Source organism: Myotis myotis, unplaced genomic scaffold (assembly GCF_014108235.1).
Source record: "Myotis myotis isolate mMyoMyo1 unplaced genomic scaffold, mMyoMyo1.p scaffold_m19_p_28, whole genome shotgun sequence".
Classification (NCBI taxonomy): Eukaryota; Metazoa; Chordata; class Mammalia; order Chiroptera; family Vespertilionidae; genus Myotis; species Myotis myotis.
The window spans coordinates 15,339-35,239 of NW_023416333.1; the positions used below are offsets into that span (position 1 = coordinate 15,339).

The window sequence follows — 19,901 nt, forward strand, 5'->3', positions numbered from 1 at the left end:
CTGGTCGCGCTGTTTGGACCCCGGACCTTTCCTCCCTAGAGATGACATCTAGGCCTCAGTTGTATTTCAGCTCCAGGCCCAGATAAGCAACAAAGGCAGCCACGGCTGAGGTCAGGACCAGCTGCACGGAATAATGACCCGCTGCCCGGTGCCGGCCAGTCGATCAGTGGGGGCCACAACCCTGAACGGACGCACCTGGAAAAATGACTAGTCTGGGGCAGTGGTTCTCAACCTTCCTCATGCCGCGACCCTTTAATACAGTTCCTCATGTTGTGGTGACCCTCAACCATAAAATTATTTTCGTTGCTACTTCATAACTGTAATTTTGCTACTGTTATCAATCGTAATGTACATATCTGATATGCAGGATGTATTTTCATTGTTACAAATTGAACATAATTAAAGCATAGTGATTAATCACAAAAACAATATGTAATTATATATGTGTTTTCCAAGGGTCTTAGACCCCAAAGGGGTCGCGACCCACAGGTTGAGAGCCGCTGGTCTATTTCGATCTCTTGGGACTGCCCCCAAAGTCTCCACATAACACCCTGCAGCTGGAGGACTCAGTGTGGTGTGCTCTCCCACCGGGAGCCCCCGCCTTCCCCTTCCCCGACCCTCCCCCCTCCCAAGCCCCAAGGGCCCTTCCTTTACCCCCATAACTCGTTTCCTCAGCCCATTTCTTCTAGGAATTACTTTCCTGCCTCGGTGATTGACCTATTAAATGCTCCCCTACAGTTTGGGTCTTGGCTCTAATTCTTTCCCAGCAAGAACCCAAGAACTGAGGCTGCTGAACCCCAGGTGTGGTCTGACCCCACCAGTAGAACACCTGGGCCGTTCCCACCGCCTACAACAGTTCCACTATCGGTGTGTTCGTTGGCTGCTTTCTGTATGTGCCCTGACCAGGGATCAAACCCACAATCTGGGCGAGTCAGAATGAGGCTCTAACCTGAGCGACCCGGGGCCGATTCATTATTGACGTGGGGCATGCGTTACATTTTCAGGTCCAGGTACCATCTTCTCCCACCCTGCTTCTTGCCTTTCACTTCCTCACGGTGCCACTGATGAACAGGACTTTGTTCCTTTTGAGGAAGTTCAACTTATTTATTTAAAATATATTTTTAGCCCTAAGCGGTTAGGCTCAGTGGATAGAGCATTGGCCTGCAGACTGAAGGGTCTCAGGTTCGATTCCGGTCAAGGGCATGTACCTTGGTTGCGGGCACATCCCCAGTGGGGAGTGTGCAGGAGGCAGCTGATCAATGTTTCTCTCTCATCGATGTTTCTGACTCTCTATCCCTCTCCCTTCCTCTCTGTAAAAAATCAATAAAATATATTTAAAAAATATATATATATTTTTATTGATTTCAGAAAGGAAGGGAAGGAGAGAAAATCAATGATTAGGCTCATTGATTAGCTGCCTCCTGCACGCCCCACACTGGGGATCGAGCCCACAACCCAGGCATGTGCCCTGACTGGGAATTGAACCGTGAACTCCTGGTTCATAGGTCAATGCTCAACCACTGAGCCATCCAGGTCAGGTGAGGAAGTGCAACTTATTAACCTTATTTTATGTTTAGCACCTTTTATGTGCTAAGAAACACCATAGGCCCCCGGGCTGTGAAAACTGTATTTTCTTGTAGAAGTTTAATAGTCTTTTCTAAACTTGTTATCCCCACAGGGGGTCTTCTTGCAATAATTCACTAACAGCAACAGCGAGGGTAATGATGACAGAAACGCAGCTAATGTTTATTGAGTTTGCACAATATTCCAGATACACTTGCAGGGAGTTCCACATACCAGACTTGTCTAATGGCCCACGGGCAGTATCAAGTGGCTGTCCTGATTTCACAGATACACACAGGGGTTAAAGGTCATTTCCCCCGAGGCACAGTGAGTGAGGGGGGGCTGAGGATGACAGCCGTGGAGAGGAAAGGCTATTGCACGTATGTTACATCAGCAGTTATTCCCCAGAATGAATCTGAAATGAAATCAAAAGGTCCTGGGAACCTTCTATGCATCCATTAACCCATCCAGTAAACAAACTGTCTACACTGCGTATGTTGTAATCGGGGAGGAAAAGTGACTTCTCGTCTCCAAACCTGCCTCTCGCAGGACTATCCTGAGATTCTGGAAGAAGAGTGGCCGGTGACGACTTCCTTATGTTAAATCGTATCATGAATTTGCCTCGTGTTGTGGGAGAAACGAGTGCTGTCTAGAGGCCTCTGAACATTCTTTGTCTTCGAAAGGTTTGCCCGCGGCGTGGAGCCCCTGGTGTCCTCTGTAATGGTGTGCGTGGCCACACGCCTTTCCACAGTCCTGACACTCGTGCGGCTTCGCACTGCTGTGCACTCTCTGATGCTGTGTGAGTTGGTGGCCGTGGCTAAAGGCTTTCCCACACTCTTTGCACTCGTAGGGCTTCTCTCCGGTATGAATCCGCTCGTGTTTCACCAGGCTGGACCCATAAATAAAGGCCTTCCCACACTCCTTACATTTGTAAGGCGTCTCGCCAGTGTGGATTCTCTCGTGCTGGGTCAGGTGATAGCCACAGTTGAAGGCCTTCCCACATTCCGTGCACTTGTACGGCTTCTCCCCCGTGTGGATTCTCTGGTGTTTCACGAGGCTGGAACCCCACCGGAAGGCCTTCCCACACTCCTTGCATTCATGAGGCTTCTCACCAGTGTGAATTTTCTGATGCTGGGTAAGGTAATTGACACGGGTAAAGGCCTTCCCGCATTCTTGACATTCGTAGGGCTTCTCGCCCGTGTGAATCCTTTTGTGCTGAGCCAGGCTCGAGCCACAGATGAAGGCCTTCCCACAGTCTTTACACTCGTAGGGCTTCTCGCCGCTGTGAATCCGCTTGTGCTGAATGAGCTTGTACACGCGGCTGAAGGTCTTGCCGCAGTCCTCGCATTCGTAGTCCTTCTCACCCGTGTGGAACCTCTGGTGCTGCGTGAGCTCGTCCCCGCGGCGGAAGGCCTTCCCGCAGTCTTTACACTCGTAGGGCTTCTCGCCCGTGTGGATCCTCTTGTGAATGACGAGGCTCGAGCCCCAGCGAAAGGCCTTCCCGCAGTCCTTACACTCGTAAGGCTTCTCGCCGGTGTGGATTTTCCGATGCTGAGTCAGCTGGTTACCCCAGCGAAAGGCCTTCTTACACTCTTTACACTGGTAGGGCTTCTCGCCCGTGTGGATTTTCTGGTGCTGAGTCAGCTGGTAGCCACGGCTGAAGGCCTTCCCGCACTCCTTGCACTCATAGGCATTCTCCCTGCGAGGAGGTCTCTGGGGTGGCCTGTCCGAGGCCTCCTCCCCGGCGGGCGCTTTCGCACGGCTGGTTTTCCTTCGGTTGAGATACCCCCCTGGAGGGCCCCGCGCCCCTACTAACTCACCTTCACACACCCAGTCAAGGCCAAGGGACTTGCTTTTCCCGTCCGAGCTCCACTTGGAGAAACGCATCTCACAGATGCCCTTTTCTGTAGGTAAGTTCTTGGTCTCATGGGGTGACTCCAAATCTAGAGGAAAAAACACCACATTTTGTTTCCTTTTAAGAAAAACAAAACAAACAAACAAAGCAAACTACAAACCAAAAACTTCTCTAGTAGAAATAAAACTTCTGCCCGGCCGGCGTGGCTCAGTAGTTGAGTGTCGACCTAGGAACCAGGAGGTCCCAGTTCAATTCCTGGTCAGGGCACAGGCCCGGGTTATGGGCTGGGTCCCCAGTGTGGGGCGTGCAGGAGGCAGCCAATCAGTGATTCTCTCTCATCATCGATGTTTCTCCCCTTCCTCTCTGAAATCAATTAAAAAATATACACATACATACACACACACACACACACACACACACACATTGTATATGTATGTATTTTAAAAAAGCTTCTCTAGTAGAATAAATATAAACCAACTAGACCCTTGGTAACATGTGCATGTCGGGTACCACAATATTAATGAATAAACCTGAAGACTATCAGCTACTACTTCCTATCAGCAGACACGAGTAAGCACCAGACACTAGAGGGGAAATCTGGAAATTAAAGACGAAAAGGAGCACACTTTTTTTTTTTTTTAATATATTTTATTGATTTTTTACAGAGAGGAAGGGAGAGAGATAGAGAGTTAGAAACATCGATGAGAGAGAAACATTGATCAGCTGCCTCCTGCACATCTCCTACTGGGGATGTGCCCGCAACCCAGGTACATGCCCTTGACCGGAATCGAACCTGGGACCTTTCAGTCCGCAGGCCGACGCTCTATCCACTGAGCCAAACCGGTATCGGCAGGAGCACACTTTGTACATGTGGTGATGACAAACCTGGGCAACCCAGGAAAACCAAGTTTATAACCACCTAGACGTCAAAGTCACAGAGACTTCAAAAAGAGAGAAAGGGTTAGAGAACCAACAGGTGGACCGACAGGTAGGGACAGGTCTCATTTTAAACTTCTGAAGGCCTTCTCCCTGGTGGCGAGTAGAACGTGGTAGCTGGCAGCATGGATTTGGGCCAGAATTCCGTTCAGTTCTTGTCCTGCCTCCTCTGTCTGACCATGTCCTCTGGACCCAGCATACTCATCCGCAAATCACACTTAATCACTGTGTCTATCTCCTAAACTTGTGGGAATGAAATGAAGGGTATTTATACAACACATACACACAATGCCTAGTTCAATACCTCGTATACAGTGAGCACAATATCAGCCATAAGGCCCTAGCTGGTTTGGCTCAGTGGATAGCCTGTCGGCCTGCGGATTGAACGGTCCTGGGTTCAATTCTAGTCAAGGGCACATGCCCAGATTGTGGGCTCGATCCCCAGTAGGGGGTGTGCAGGAGGCAGCCGATCAATGATTCTCTCTCATCATTGATGTTTCTCTCTCTTTCTCTCCCTCTCCATTACCTTCTGAAATCAACAAATATATATATTTTTAAATATATTTTATTGATTCTCTACAGAGAGGAAGGGAGAGGGATAGAGAGTCAGAAACATCGATGAGAGAGAAACATCGATCAGCTGCCTCCTGCACACCTCCCACTGGGGATGTGCCCACAACCAAGGCACATGCCCTTGACGGAACCGAACCTGGGACCTTTCAGTCCGCAGGATGACGCTCCATCCACTGAGCCAAACCGGCTAGGGCAACAAAAATATATTTTTAAAAAATTAGCCATAAATATTATGGTTGTTACTTTTCTAACAGAAAAATAAGAAATTTCCTGAGATAATGAAAGGTATTATCATGTAATGTTTAACTCAAAGGTCACAGATTTGTAACCTTCAACCTCACTTTGGGCACAATGTGTCGGAAATGGAATATGCTGTTTGCTTTTATGTGAATTCTGTTTGTCGATCCACCTCTATAGAGAAATCACGTCACCCCAAAGAGCCACAGGCCATTTGGGTATAAACATAGCAACACAGTAGGAAGCTTGGTGTTCTTGAAGATGGTTGTGAAATAAATATTCCAGAATTCTAACTAATCCTTTGCTCATGAAGAGAGTGGGAACTACAGGAAGGGCCAGACGAAGGTGGGAAGATCACTGGTGGATGACGAGAGGAAGGTGTGTGATGGTCACTTCCAACCCAACAAGGCTCAAAGCACTCCCTGGGAACAGGAAGAAGATTCAACTCATTTCTTTTCTTTTTTTTTTTTTTTAAAATATATTTTATTGATTTTTCACAGAGAGGAAGGGAGAGAGATAGAGAGTCAGAAACATCGATGAGAGAGAAACATCGATCAGCCGCCTCCTGCACATCTCCCAGTGGGGATGTGCCCGCAACCCAGGTACATGCCCCCGACCGGAATCGAACCCGGGACCTCTCAGTCCGCAGGCCGATGCTCTATCCACTGAGCCAAACCAGTTTCGGCTCAACTCATTTCTTAAAAATTTTTTTTTTTTTACTGATTTCAGAAAGGAAGGGAGAGGAAGAGAAAGAAAGATCAGTGATGAGAGAGGATCATTGCCCCGTTGCCTCTGCATATTGGGGATCGAGCCCGCAACCCAGGCATGTGCCCTGACTGGGAATCGAACCGTGACCTCCTGGTTCATGGGTCAACACTCAACCACTGAGTCACACCTGCTGGGCTAAACTCTGTCTCTTAAAAGGCAGCCCTAAAATTCACAAGGGAAGGGGCTGACATTCCAGGGAGCAGAGTGTGAGTTAGATGACTCAGGCAACTTACCCAGTGAGACCAAGTTACTGTAGTTCTCCAACATCACGTCCCAGTACAGGTCCCTCTGCGTGGAGTCCAGGCAGGCCCACTCCTCCTGGGAGAAGTCGATGGCCACGTCTGAGAATGTCACGGGACCCTGAGAACACAAACCCACATGTCCCTGAGGAAACAGAAGGGCAGTTTCAAGACGAAGGAAAGAAGAGGCAGGCCTATGCTCTGGGTAGAGTGGACACAGTGCCTCCCGGAAAGCCTGAGAGATGGGAGGGGACAGTGAGGGCGTGGCTGTGACAGGCAGAATCCCTCCGTGTGATTGCAGAGAAAAGCCGGCTGCACCTGTGCAATTCCGCACCACAGCCTGCGGAGCAGGGACAGAGCGGTCCGGCTTCCTCCCATTCCCACGCACACAGCCTGCCACGTGCCTGCCTCACAGCATTCCTCCGGCTTTGTTTCAGAAATTAACATGCGATCTCTTATCTTCGAAAACAGGGTTGGCCTGTTTGAATGTTTTCGAGCCTCAAGTTCATCGTTTTGCCAGGCTATCTTTTAAGCAGTCTTCCTTTGTAATGACAGAAAACATTTTTAAAATTCCACCACATGGACAGATTAGACTGAATGATAGTGATTGCACAAAATGACTCTGGTTGTCCACAGTTCTGGGAGCATGTGGTCACCTATTCCTCTGTACTGGATGCTCTGACCCATGACCACCCCCCCACTCCCCATCCCTTGTTCCTGATTGAAAGGATGGTGGTGGCAAACGACGCAGACACACACAGAAGTCTGTTCAACAAGAAAAGTGGCTCTCGGGTCCCCTGGCCTCAGCCCCTGCCCTGTCGGATGCTCACAGCCTCAGAGCCTGGGCTGTTCCCACACACTAACCCCGAGGCCAACTAATATGCACATCCCCTCTTTTCTGCCTGGAACAGAGGACTTCTGTGTTCTCCTGTGCTCAAAAGCGTCCAACATCTCCAACTAATCAGACCATGGACCCGAAGCAAATCTTTCTCCCCAGGGACTTTCTTCCTCCATTCCCCCAACATTCCCGCTGACAAAACACTGAGCATAAGGGAGGTACTGAATCATCAGCGCCACGTTCTATGAACGTGGGCTCCGAGGTGGGCGAGGGGCTATGCGGCATCACCATTGACGGAATGGAGAGGACTGGAAGCAGGTCATTGGATGGGGCTCCCTGAGGCAGGAGGCTTGGGGATAATTCATAAAAACCACCACGGGATCCAAATAGCACACTGCAGGGAGGGAAGAGACATACACACTTACGTGGGCCATAGTTTCAGAATCAGGACCTGATGAGTTGTCTAAGGGCTTCCTTCACTGCAGACCGACTCTGGAAAAGGCGGAGCTGGGCCAGGAGAAAGAGGCATTGAAGTCAGTGCTCCTGGGTCCCCAGAGTGACTTCACACAACCTTCCTGCTCCTCCATCTTTGCTTCGCAAGGACGCCAGATCCTTCCCAGCACCCCCACACAGACACCACAGGTCAGGAAAAGATCGGAGGGAAAACGGGCTCTCCCTCCAACTCCAGGACACCCAGCAGCACAGGGCAGAAAAGAGGGGTTTTTAGTTATTTTTTTGCTTTGAAGTCAGACCCAAACATTTTAGCAAGAGGATCTTCAGCCAGCTCCCTGTTAGAGGTAAGTACTAAGGATTTGCTCTTGACCAAAGAGAGACCTGACCTTTGTCCTCAGTTTCTAAGAGGTAATCTGCATCAGACTTGATAGGAAGGTCTTTTGTTTTGGGTACTAGCTGCCATGCTGCATCTTAGGGTGGGCCTCACCATACCCAACATTCTTAGGTGGGGCTGGCCATGACCAACAATCTAAGGGTGGGCCTCACCATACCCAACAATCTAAGGGTGGGGCTGGCCATACTCAACATTCTAAGGGTGGGGCTGGCTATACCCAACAATCTTTGGGTGGGGCTGGCCATACCCAACAATCTTAGGCTGGGGCTGGCCACACCCAACAGTCTTAGGCTGGGGCTGGCCACACCCAACAGTCTTAGGGTAGGAGCTCCTCATCCTAGAAGGACCAAGTGATTTGGGTGGGGGTTTTGGGTCATGAGGTATCAGTTGACCTAATCAATCAGGTCTATATTTCTCTATAGTCAAGTCAATTAGTGATGCCTATGTGATGAAGCCCTGGTGGACCAGGTGAGTCCCTGGTAGGCAGTGCCCTTGGGGCGAGGACACCGGAGCTCAGGCTGTGAACATCCCCCACACCTGGACTTACACACCTACTTCCTTGGCTGATGCTACTCTGTGCTCTTTCCCTGTAATAAACCGCACTCCTGAGAGAAGAGCTTCCAGTGAGTGCTGGGAGTCCTAGTCCTGAATTACTGACCCTGAGGCTGGTTTCAGGAAACTCCCAAACCTGCAGTTGGCGTCAAAACTGAGGGTGGCCCTCAAACCCCCAATGTGGCTGACTCTGGGGAGGGGACTGGGATCTGGACCTGAGTGGGTGTGTTGAGGGTACCTAGCCTCACTTGGAGTCCATCCTGCTCCCTCCAGTCACACTGTCCAGGGTTAGGAGAGGCTGCATCATCCAAACTCAAATCTCTTCTGGCCTCCAGAGAGGGTGACATGAGTCAGGACGTGGCAGGCGGACAAGAAAAGCTGACCCCATAAACATATGCACACTATCAATGCAGAACACCAAGGTCAGTGGTTACTTACTGCTAAGTTGGAATGCTTAGAATATGAAAAGTATTTCAGATATACCATCAGTAGGAAAATAATGTTACCAAAACAAGATGGTACAATACCTTGTCTCTATATAAGCCCAGCCATGGTGGCTCAGTGGTTAAGCTTCAACTTATGACCCAGGAGGTCACAGTTCAAATTCCCGGTCAGGGCACATGCCTTGATTTTGAGCTCGATCCCCAGTGTGGGGTGTGCAGGAGGCAGCCAATTTAATGATTCTCTCTCATCATTGATGTTTCCATCTCTCTCCCTCTCTCTTCCTCTCTGAAATCAATAAAATGTATTTTTTAAATTCTATATATGAATATATACAAATACAATGTGTGTATATATCCATATATGTGCTATATGAATAAATATACACACATATGGAGACAAACACACAGATACTGACAAACAGACCATAAGACATCAACAGAGAGAGAGAGAGAGATAGATATCAAAGTAGAGAGGAATAGAGGAAAGCATCCTGAAAAGTGTATATCCCTTGCACAGCGGGCCTGAAAATGCTAACCTTAAGCCTGCTTGCAAGACTGGTCCTTGGCTGGACTTGCAGGGTTCCCGCCATTCCCTCACTGAGGACAGTGGCTCACGCTCCTGGAATGTTTGTATGTGCTATGCAGAGGGTGCCTACGTGACTGACACCTGATAAAAACCCTGGCTCCCAGGCTGTGAGCTCCCCCCCAGACAACACTGCATGTGGTTGGACTCTGATGGAGGGAGGATTAGTCCTGTGTGCCTTTCCCTCGGCTGACTGCCCTGAACCCTTTCCCTGTAATACCTCTTGGCCACGGGGAGGACAATGGGTTGGACCCTGAGTCCATCCAGAGTAGGGGTGGGGAACCTTTTTCTGCCAAGAGCCATTTGGATATTTATAATATCATTCCTGGGCCATACAAAATTATCCACTTAAACATTAGCCTGCTATATTTGGTCAGACATTTAATTAACTTAGAAAATAAACTTTCTATCTCTCCATCTAGAGCCTGTGCGATCAGGACTCTTTGGTCATGACCTGACCTCAGTGACCACAGTGAGAGGGATGATGTCCTGCTCCTAGCACCTGTTAGGGCACAGCACTTACCCCAGGGTCAGGCTCATTGCAGGCACTGAACAGAAGTATGATTTTGGCTCAACATTCTACTTTTTGGCATGTATCCCAAGGAAGAAAATATGTATGTCTTGTATATATATGTATGTGTGTGTGTGTGTGTGTGTGTATAATATATATATATATATATATATAATATATTTTAAAGAATACATACACACACATATATAATGTTTTATTATATTACATATATATATTTTTTAAAAGGCTAATATGCGAAGTGTCCCCTTGGGGAGTTCGATCAATCATTATGACATGTGCTGACCACTAGGGGGCAGCACAGAACAAAGGAAGGCACAGATCATATATATGTATACACACACACACACACACACATATACATTCATACACATATACATACATACACACACACACACACACACACACACATATTTTTTTGGAGAATTATTCCCCAAAAATGAATACAGACTTTGAATAATTATTAATTCCAGTAGGTTAAATCTAAAAAGAAAGAAAAATCAACTTAGCTATCAGCTTTTAAGTGTATACATTTTGGGGGGAAACACCCAGTATATGCACCATGAATTCCTGGTTCATAGGTTTCATGAGTCGATGCTCAACCACTGAGCCACACTGGCCGGGCTCAAGTTTCTTCTTTTTTCTTTAAAGGAAGGGCGCTAGGAGCTTGGAAGTGAGGAAGGTAATGGTAATAGGCCTGGGAGGAGGAGGAGAGGGACAGAGGTAGGAGGGAGAGAGAAGAGGAAGGGGAGAGGAGGGGAGGGGAGCGGAGGGGAGGGTGCTGGCATGCCTGGGAGGGAGAACACACTCAAGTTTCTCCTTTATGAGCTCCTTAGGAAGCTGAAATTGTGGCAGTAGGCCTGCATTAATCCCATTATAAGAAATAAACTTAAGTCAGTCCCAAAGTTAAAGAAAAAATAAGAAAGGGAAAGCCCCACCGTTGGAGTGCGGTGTACTGCAGGCAGTAAGAGAAGGCTGAACGAATAGGCCTGTGGTAGACTGAACAGCATGCGTCCTAACTCTGGAAACTGAAATATGTTATATTAAATGGAAAGGGGAGTTAGGTTGCAGCTGGACTTAAAGTCCTAATCAGCTGACCTTAAAATAGGGAGACTGCCGAAGCCGGTTTGGCTCAGCGGATAGAGCGTCGGCCTGCGGACTGAAGGGTCCCAGGTTCGATTCCGGTCAGGGGCATGTGCCTGGGTTGCGGGCACATCTCCAGTGGGAGGTGTGCAGGAGGCGGCTGGTCGATGTTTCTCTCTCATCGATGTTTCTGACTCTCTATCTCTCTCCCTTCCTCTCTGTAAAAAATCAATGAAATATATATAAAAAAAAAAAATAGGGAGATCATCCAGAATTATCCAGGTGGGTCCAATGTAATCGCAAAAGTAGATGAGGGGTGTCAGAAGGAGAGAGAAAGACGGGCGGAGGAAAGCAGGGACAGCGTGATACGACATGAGAGGACTTGTCTGTTGGCTCTGAAGATGGAGGAATGGGCTGTAATTCCAGGAATGCAGGCAGCCTCTGGAGCCGGGAAAGGCAGGGGAAGGGTGCCCCCTAGAGCCTCTGAAAAGGAACGCAGCCTTACCAACACCTTGGGTTTAGCCCAAGCATGTCAAACCCGCGGGCCGCATGAGGCCCACAATGAATATTTTTGCGGCCCAGCCAATATAACGGCATGTAAAAAACGTTTCAATAAAAATTTCGTAACTTAATTTTTACAAATCCTGTTATACATAATTATTAATAACAAACTACAAAGTTCGCTAATGACTGATGACTATAATCCTGTTGCGTTCATTTCCCTTACTCGCCGGCACCCCATGTCTCTCCACTAATACCAGCAGTGAATATTTTAGCAGCCGACTGCCACGTCATTAGTCTTGGACTGACTTGTTTGGTGTGCACAACAGGAAATATTTCACTTTCGGAGAACAAGAATAGGTTTATTTACATAATGCTTATGAATTTGTGCAGTTATTCAGTGTCTGGTAAGTTCATGTTCAAGAAAAAATATTAATTTTTGAGATGGTGGAAGATGCCTTGCCACGCTAGCAGTCAGCAGCTGTGCGGCGCTGCAGGGTGCCCAGGACCAAACCAGAGAGGACCGGACCTGCATTTGTCCACCATCCAGAACCAACATTTCATTGCTGGCATGTACACATGAACTTTTTTGGACATTGAAACATGGACTCAGAACTTTTGGATATTGAAATTGGGACTTGATTATTTTTTAAAGAAAAAATAAGGGGGAGATGTGGGAAACTGTTTATTGCCTTCACTATCTGATAAGCATAGACAGAGAACCCCCCGAAGGCTGGGTGCCTTTGAAGCCCTCCCAAAGGTCTGAGCTAGGCGCCACCTCTGTTTGTCCAGACAGTGGTAGCTGAAACTACTCCCCCATTTATTATTATGTAAATCCTTGCTGATGGGCTAGTCTGCTTGTTACTAGGGGGTCACCTGCCTAAGGGATATGCTATGGGGGCATCCCAGATCAATAAAAGGTTGGAGCGGCCTGAGCATTGGGAGAAGTCCTTCGGGACTTGCCGCCTGGTCCCCCAATATTGCAAAATTAAAAAAAAAAAAATATTAATTTTTATTAAAATGTTCTATTATTTTATGTTAACGATGACTCATTTATTTCAGCCCTTTGTATTCAGCACGTCTCTAGTGAAATAAACCCACGTTTCTATGAAAATGGGAGCTTTTGGGGTTTTTTTTCGGCCCACATACACTTACACCTTGTTTATTCAGCCTTTGAGTTTGACATGCTTGTTTCAGCCCAGGGGATTTTGGACTTCTAACCTCTAGGACTGCACCTTAGCAAATATGTGCTGTTTTAAGCCACTAAATCTGTGGCAATATGTTACAGCAGCAACAGGAAACTGACACAAGGCCCAGTATCGGAAAAACAGGTGACAAACCGATATGACCTCCCTGACCTTGCACATCCTTCCCCTGTGTCTCTAATACCATCAGACTTGGCACAACAACAGCTAAGCTGCTCTGTGGCCTGATTAGGGACAGTGTGTGAAGCAGATAGAAGAGTGTTTGGTACAGGGAAGGTGCTCAATACAAGTGGCCCCTCTCCCTTCCGCCTTCATTGAGTAAGCATACTTAAAAAGTGTTTTATTAAATAAAATTTCAACTAAGTAAAAATGTTCATGCATAATATTGTTTATAACTGAGTACTGTTTAATATTACATCACATGCATTTTTCCTTCTTATGACTTTCTAAATATCACTCTTCATAGCTGCATAATACTTCATAACATGAATTGGGTGTGATTTACTTTAACCATGTCCATCATTCTGAATACTGGCTGTGTTCTGAACACAGCCTTTGGTCCCAGAACAAGGGTCTAATTTGGGGGGGCACGTCCACACTTGTGAATGCCACGAAGTTATAGATTTTTTCTGAGGAAGAAAGCCATATGCAATAAGTCTGTATACAATTTCCCTTGGAAAATGGCAAATGCAATTAAAGGAAGGACCTCAGGCTAAGGATTCCTGTTCTATGCTCTAGTTCATTTAAAATACATATATTTTTATTGATTTCAGAGAGGAAAGGAGAGGGGGAGAGAGAGACAGAAATATCAATGATGAGAGAGAATCATTGATCGGCTGCCTCCTGCATGCCCCACAGTGGGGATCGAGCCCACAACCTGGGCAGGTACCTTGACCAGGAATCAACAAACCATGACCTCCTGGTTCATAGGTTGACGCTCAACCAATCACCATCACCGAGCAACACCAGCCAGGTGCTCTGGTTCATTTTGAGAACTGGTAAGTATCCATCACAATGACCTTCATATGTATGTTGCTTCTGACCTACAGGGCACCCAGACGTACCACATAGAGAAAACAGAATGTACTGAACACTAATGCACTGGGGGCTATTCTGTGGGGCTTTACCTATATTATCTCATCCTCATCACAACCTTATCTTTATAGAGCCCCAAATGCTAAGAGGCAGAGACAGGATTGAAACCCCAATACTCTAGGTCAGCCTATTTTTGTAGGGCTAAAGGGTTTTACATTTTTATTTTGTTATCATTATTTATTTATTTTTAATATTTTTTATTGATTTCAGAGAGGAAGGGTGAGGGAGAGAGAGATAGAAACATCAATGATGAGAGAGAATCATTGATCGGATGCCTCCTGCAGGTCCCACACTGTGGGTCAAGCCCACAACGCGGGCATATGCCCTTGACCGGAATCGAAACTGGGACCCTTCAGTATGCAGGCAGACGCTCTATCCTAGCGGTTCTCAACCTGTGGGTCGCGACCCTTTTGGCGGTCGAACAACCCTTTCACGGGGGTCGCCTAAGACCATCCTGCATCTCAGATATTTACATGACGATTCAAAACAGTAGCAACATTACAGTGATGAAGTAGCAACGAAAATAATTTTCTGGTTGGGAGTCACCACATGAGGAACTGTAGTTAAAGGGCCAGAAGGTTGAGAACCACGGCTCTATCCACTGAGCCAAACCGGCGAGGGCGGTTTTACATTTTTAAAGGGTTGTGAAAACAAAAAGAAATGATCAAGAAACAGAGGAGGAGGAGGGGCATAATTCTGCACACTCTACCCATGAGCTGCACAGACGACTTCCTTCCAAAGAGTGTAAGTAGGAAAAGGAGGGAAAAGGAGAAACCTTCCAGTGGAGAAAACGAACAAACACTGCCATGGCCAGCACGATCACGGGCAACCTCAACAACCGCACATCGTGCTGACAGTTTGTACCCTCTGTGATCTTTTACCCTCAAACCCATGCACCTCGTCTACACGCGAGACAAACATCAGATTCCAGTGCAGGAACATCCTGCCAAACGCCTGATCGGCACCTCTTACGTCTTCAAGGTCATCAGAAACAAGGGGAGGCTGAGAAACTGTCAGAGCCGAGAGGAGCCTAAGGAGACAGGACAACGAACTGTATCGTGGTTTCCTGGATGGGATCCTGAAACAGATGGAGAAGGTTATGTAAAAACTACGGGAAAGGAATAAAGCATGGACTTGAGTTAACGATAACGTATCAAATCGGCCCATTCAGTATAAGGAATGTGCCATGCTAATGTAACTTGGTCAAAATGGGGAAACAGGGGCAGGGTACCTGGGAATTCTCTGTATGAAAAATTTTTTGGAATTCTTCTGTGAATCTAAAACCATTCGAAACAAATAAATCCATTGGAAAGAACAGCATGCAGCCACAAGCAACCCACAAAACTAAAATACTTAGCACAGGATCCTCTACAGAAAAAGCTGACCAACCCGGGCTCTACATCCAGAACTCATACCCAGTATCAACTGCTTCTCACATTTCATACAAGATGCAACTAAGCTACAACTGTCAGACCTCAAACAAGACCTGGCTCATGCAACGCATTTCTATTAACTGATTACTGAAAAAAAAACAAACCCTGCCTTTCTGGCAAAGACCTTCGCTCGAACCCCACCCTCAAACGCCTCCCAAAGCCGTTTGCTTTGTCATTTACTACAATGATCACACCCTCTCCTTTCTTTCTTTTTTTTAAAAAAAATCATTTTCTTCCTTTTTTTTTCATATCTTTATTAATTTCAGAGAGGAAGAGGGAAGGGAAAGAGAGATAGAAACATCAATGATGAGAGAGAATCATTGATTGGCTGCCTCCTGCACGTCCCCTACTGGGGATCAAGCCCACAACTTGGGCATGTGCCCTTGGCCGGAATCGAACCTGGGAACCTTCAGCCCACAAGCTGACGCTCTATCCACTGAGCCAAACCAGTCAGGGCACCCTCTCCTTTCTTGCTGTGATCTGAAAGGCAGGCCTGTGAAAGGACCATAGATGTCTAGTGTTCGGTTCCCCCTAAACACCAAGTCACACTGAACTAAAGCGCAAACACTCCCACTGGCATCAGCTACGGGGATGTGAGCAATCCGCCAAGTGAATGCTCACCAAGGAGGGTGGCTCAGTGGGGAGGACACGGGGAAATACATCTGCAGGGCCCTGTCACACGTCCTGGGGAGGAGTCACTGGGATAGGTCCCTGTTAGGGGGGACATTTTTGGCCAAGAAAAGCAAATATTCCTCCGCCCTATAAACAAATCATTTGCGTTCTGAACAACAACAAAACTCACCAGAACCTTGATTTTAAGACGCCTGACGATGCAGGATGGCTGGCCTGGGGGAAAGAGGAGAGAATGAGACACCAGGTCCTTTCTGTCCCCATGCCACACCTGTCCCCATGTCATATCTAAAACCAACCAGAAACGAGGGGGAACTCGGGTCTGAGTATTTCAGAGATTCCTGGGGACTAGGCTCCAGTGCCCGCGGGGCCTTGTCACTGTGCAGCTGCCCCCTCCCCCACCGGTCAGGTCTGGAACCTCCCCCCTGCAAAACAGGATCTCATTCCTGAGGCCCTTCTGTCCTGTCATTCAGGTAGCCCTGGGAAGAGCACTTTAGCGCTGAAATTGCCATCTCAGGACGATGCGCCCTTCTTTATTTTTATTTTTTAAAGAATGCTACTTGCCCCCTAGCTGGCTTGGCTCAGTGGATAGAGCATCGGCGCGCGGGACTGAAGGATCCCAGGTTCGATTCTGGTGCCTGGGTTATGGGCTCCACCCCCAGTAGAGGGGTGCAGGAGGCGGCCAATCAATGATTCTCTCTCATCACTGATGTTTCAATCTCCCCCTCCCTTCCTCTCTGAAATCAATAAAAATATATATATTTTTAAAAAATGCCACTGCCCTAGCCGGTTTGGCTCGGTGGATAGAGCATCCGCCTGTGGACTGAAGGGGCCTGGGTTCGATTCCCACCAAGGGCACATGCCCGGGTTGTGGGCTCGATCCCCACTAGGGGGCGTGCAGGAGGCAGCCGATCAATGATCCTCTCTCATCATTGATGTTTCTATCTCTCTCTCCCTTCCTCTCTGAAATCAATTATATATATATATATATATATATATATATATATATTTAAATATATTTTATTGATATTTTACAGAGAGGAAGGGAGGGAGATAGAAACATCGATGAGAGAAACATCCATCAGCGGCCTCCTACACACCTCCTACTGGGGATGTGCCCACAACCAAGGTACATGCCCTTGACCGGAATCGAACCTGGGACCTTTCAGTCCGCAGGCCGACGCCCTATCCACTGAGCCAAACCGGTTTCGGCTAAAATATAAATTTTTAAAAAGAATGCTACTTGTGCAAGTCAGAATCTGCTACCAATTAAACGGGGACAGCTTTGCCGACAAACAAGAAGACGCCCCTCCACGGCCAGGAAGGGGTTTCCCGCCTCCAGCTGTCACTCTCCTCGCAGGGTCGGGCTCTGACTCCCCCCTGAGGCCCCTGCGTCCAGGCAGGCACCCCCCGGCGGGAAGGTGACGGCAGGGGAGCCGCAGAGACAGCACAGCCACGGGGCGCGCTGCCGCGCACACCCCGGTCCCCGCTCCGCGGTGGCCACGCACCCAGTCCTCCCAACGCGCCCCGCGCCGCCGCGGCCGCACAAGCGCACACCCACCGACACCCACGTCACAGTCACCTGCCAGGCCCCGCCCACCCCGCCCCGCGGAGCAGAGCCGCCCCCAGCACCACCACGCGCTGGTGCGTCACCGCGAGGGGGCCCGGCCTGCCGCCCGCGCCGACGCTCTTGAGTCCCGGGGGCGTGGCCCGGTCCCTGACACTGACACGCGCACTCGCACTCACACACACACACACACACACACTCACACACACACACTCACACTCACTCACTCACACGCGCGCGCACTTCTCCCCGCAGCCGCAGGCCGAGGCTGCGCTTCGGGCCTCCGCGCCCGGGGCGTCTGGCGCCCCGACACCCGCCTGCCCCCCTTACCCCCACCCCCGCCCCCCGCCGCATCCCGCGCGGGTTTCCTCCTGGGATGCTAGCAGCTTACCGCGTGGGACCCAACGGCCCACAGGGCGTCGGGAGGGGGCGCAAGGGTCGAGGTGAACGCTGGATGGCATCCAGGGAAGCCCGAGCCTAAAAAAACCCTGTGTGCTGGGGACGCGTCTCCCAGAATGCAACGCGGAGCGCTCCTAATGAAGCCGCGCCTCGGGGGGCTCTGGGAAATGTAGTCCAGAACCCGGGAATCCGCGAAGATGGAAGCGGCTCACCTCGCCGGCGTGCCACTCTCGAAGGCCCTAAGGGGCGTTGTCGCAGAGACTTCTGGGAAACGCAGTTCACAGGGCGATGCCCTGAGGCTGGAAGCGGGGCCTTCAGAAGGCACCGTGCCCCGTCCCCTAGAGGACGCGTGCCTCCAGAATCTACCAATGCTGGGAGCACTGCCCACCCTTCAGATTTCTCCTAGGCCCCCGGCTAAGGACAATGTGCCACCAACTCCTGGGAGCATGTCCAGGAAGGAATCGCCAAAAGAAAAGATGGGAGTCCTGAGGTGTGGATTGTTCCTCAATGTGCATTTGGGACCCTTCCATTGGGGTAGCTAGATAGCAATGTGTATAATGTTACTTTGGGATTATAGTTGATTCTTGAACGACACAGGTTTAAACTGCCAGGGAGGGCTCATACTGGGATTCTCTCCCCGATCCCACCCCCGGAAAAAAAAATATACAGTCAGCTCTTCCTGTCCATGGGGTTTGCATCCAGGGAGTCAACCAACCAATTAGGAACAGTATTTTGATCCGATTGGGAATTCCTGATGCAGAGGGCTGACTGTATGCATTATTCTACCCACTTTTATATAAGGGCCTTAGGCACTTGAGCTTCCATGGATTTTGGTATCCGCAGGGGTCCTGCAACTAATTCCCCATGGTATCCAGGGCCGGGTGTAGTTTTAAAGTGTGGGGGGGCGGGTGTTTGTTTTTGTGGAGGAAGGGGTGTCAAAAGTTATGCAGGTTTGCCCTAGCTGATTTGGCACAGGGGTTGGACGGTGGGCCAGAGCACTGAAGGGTCCCAGGTTCAATTCGCGTCAAGGGCACATGCTGGGGTTTCGGGCTTGATCCCCAGCAGGGGGTGTGCAGGAGGCAGCCCATTAATGATTCACGCTCATCATTGATGTTTTTATCCCCTCTCTCTCTTCCTTTCTGAAATCAATAAAGATATATTTAAAAAAAGAATTCCTAATCCCCATCTAGTATTAAGTAGTTGATTTTAAGATTGAGAATTTCCCCTTAAATCATTATTTTTTTAAAATTTTCGATTTCTAATTCTGAGGTTCTTTTACATCCATTAACTGGTAAGTTTTTGGCTTCCCTTTATAAAGTGGGACTATGTGGTTACATCTGATATTGATCTCATTGGAAAGGCGGGATGTTTGTGTTTGCCTCTTTAACACTTCCTGAAGTAATCAGTTGTTCTATTTTCTTTAGTCTTTTTTTTAAAATTCTTTATTAGTTAAGGTATTACAAATGTGTCCTCATCCCATCCATTAATCCCCTTTCCCCCCTCCCCCCCCCCCCCCCCCCCCCGACTCATGCTCTCATCCCTGTTGTCCATGTCCATTGGTTTGGCTTATATGCATGCATACATGTCCTTTGGTTGATCTCTTCCCCTTACCCCCTCCCTCCCCTACTTTCCCTCTGGGGATTGATAGTCTGATTGCTGTTTCTCTGTCTTTGGATCTGTCCCTGTTCATCAGTCTATGTTGTTCTCTATAATCCACAAGTGAGTGAGATCATGTGGTATTTATCTTTCACTGACTGGCTTATTTCCCTTAGCATAATGCTCTCCAGGTCCATCCATGCTGTTGCAAATGGCAAGAGTTCCTTCTTTTTTACCCCAGCATAGTATTCCATCGTGTAGATGTACCACAGTTTTCTAATCCACTCATCTGCTGATGGGCACTTAGGCTGTTTCCAAATCTTAGCTATGGTGAATTGTGCTGCTGTGAACATAGGGATGCATATATCCTTTCTGATTGGTGTTTCTGGTTTCTTGGGATATATTCCTAGAAGTGGGATCAGTTGTTTT

General features: G+C 48.4%; 1 protein-coding gene and 1 non-coding gene across 8 annotated transcripts; both read right to left on the reverse strand.

The window, feature by feature from the left end:
- Positions 1-1,719: 1,719 nt before the first annotated feature.
- On the reverse strand, positions 1,720-18,094 carry ZNF331 (zinc finger protein 331). 7 transcript variants are annotated; one of them, XM_036296119.1, is made up of 7 exons: positions 17,869-18,094; positions 16,083-16,126; positions 14,745-14,925; positions 7,435-7,516; positions 6,576-6,712; positions 6,166-6,292; positions 1,720-3,506 (listed from the first exon to the last, which is right to left on the reverse strand). In XM_036296119.1, exons 6-7 carry the CDS (start codon positions 6,197-6,199, stop codon positions 2,173-2,175), a joined length of 1,368 nt encoding a protein of 455 aa, XP_036152012.1. In that variant the 5' UTR covers positions 6,200-6,292; positions 6,576-6,712; positions 7,435-7,516; positions 14,745-14,925; positions 16,083-16,126; positions 17,869-18,094; the 3' UTR covers positions 1,720-2,172. The 7 variants fall into 7 exon arrangements, with proteins under 7 accessions (XP_036152012.1, XP_036152007.1, XP_036152009.1 ...); XM_036296114.1 differs by lacking the exon at positions 6,576-6,712 and having other exon boundaries at positions 14,820-14,925; positions 17,869-18,093; XM_036296116.1 differs by lacking the exon at positions 6,576-6,712 and having other exon boundaries at positions 14,813-14,925; positions 17,869-18,093.
- On the reverse strand, positions 17,145-17,272 carry LOC118649312. The gene has a single exon (XR_004965593.1). It is a non-coding gene; the product is annotated as a small nucleolar RNA SNORA24 (small nucleolar RNA).
- Positions 18,095-19,901: the final 1,807 nt, after the last annotated feature.

Coding starts and splice junctions, on each gene's coding strand:
- ZNF331 (XM_036296118.1), bottom strand. Junction 3,507..6,165: donor CAGTAACTTGGTCTCACTGG/GTAAGTTGCCTG, acceptor TTTTTCCTCTAG/ATTTGGAGTCACCCCATGAG.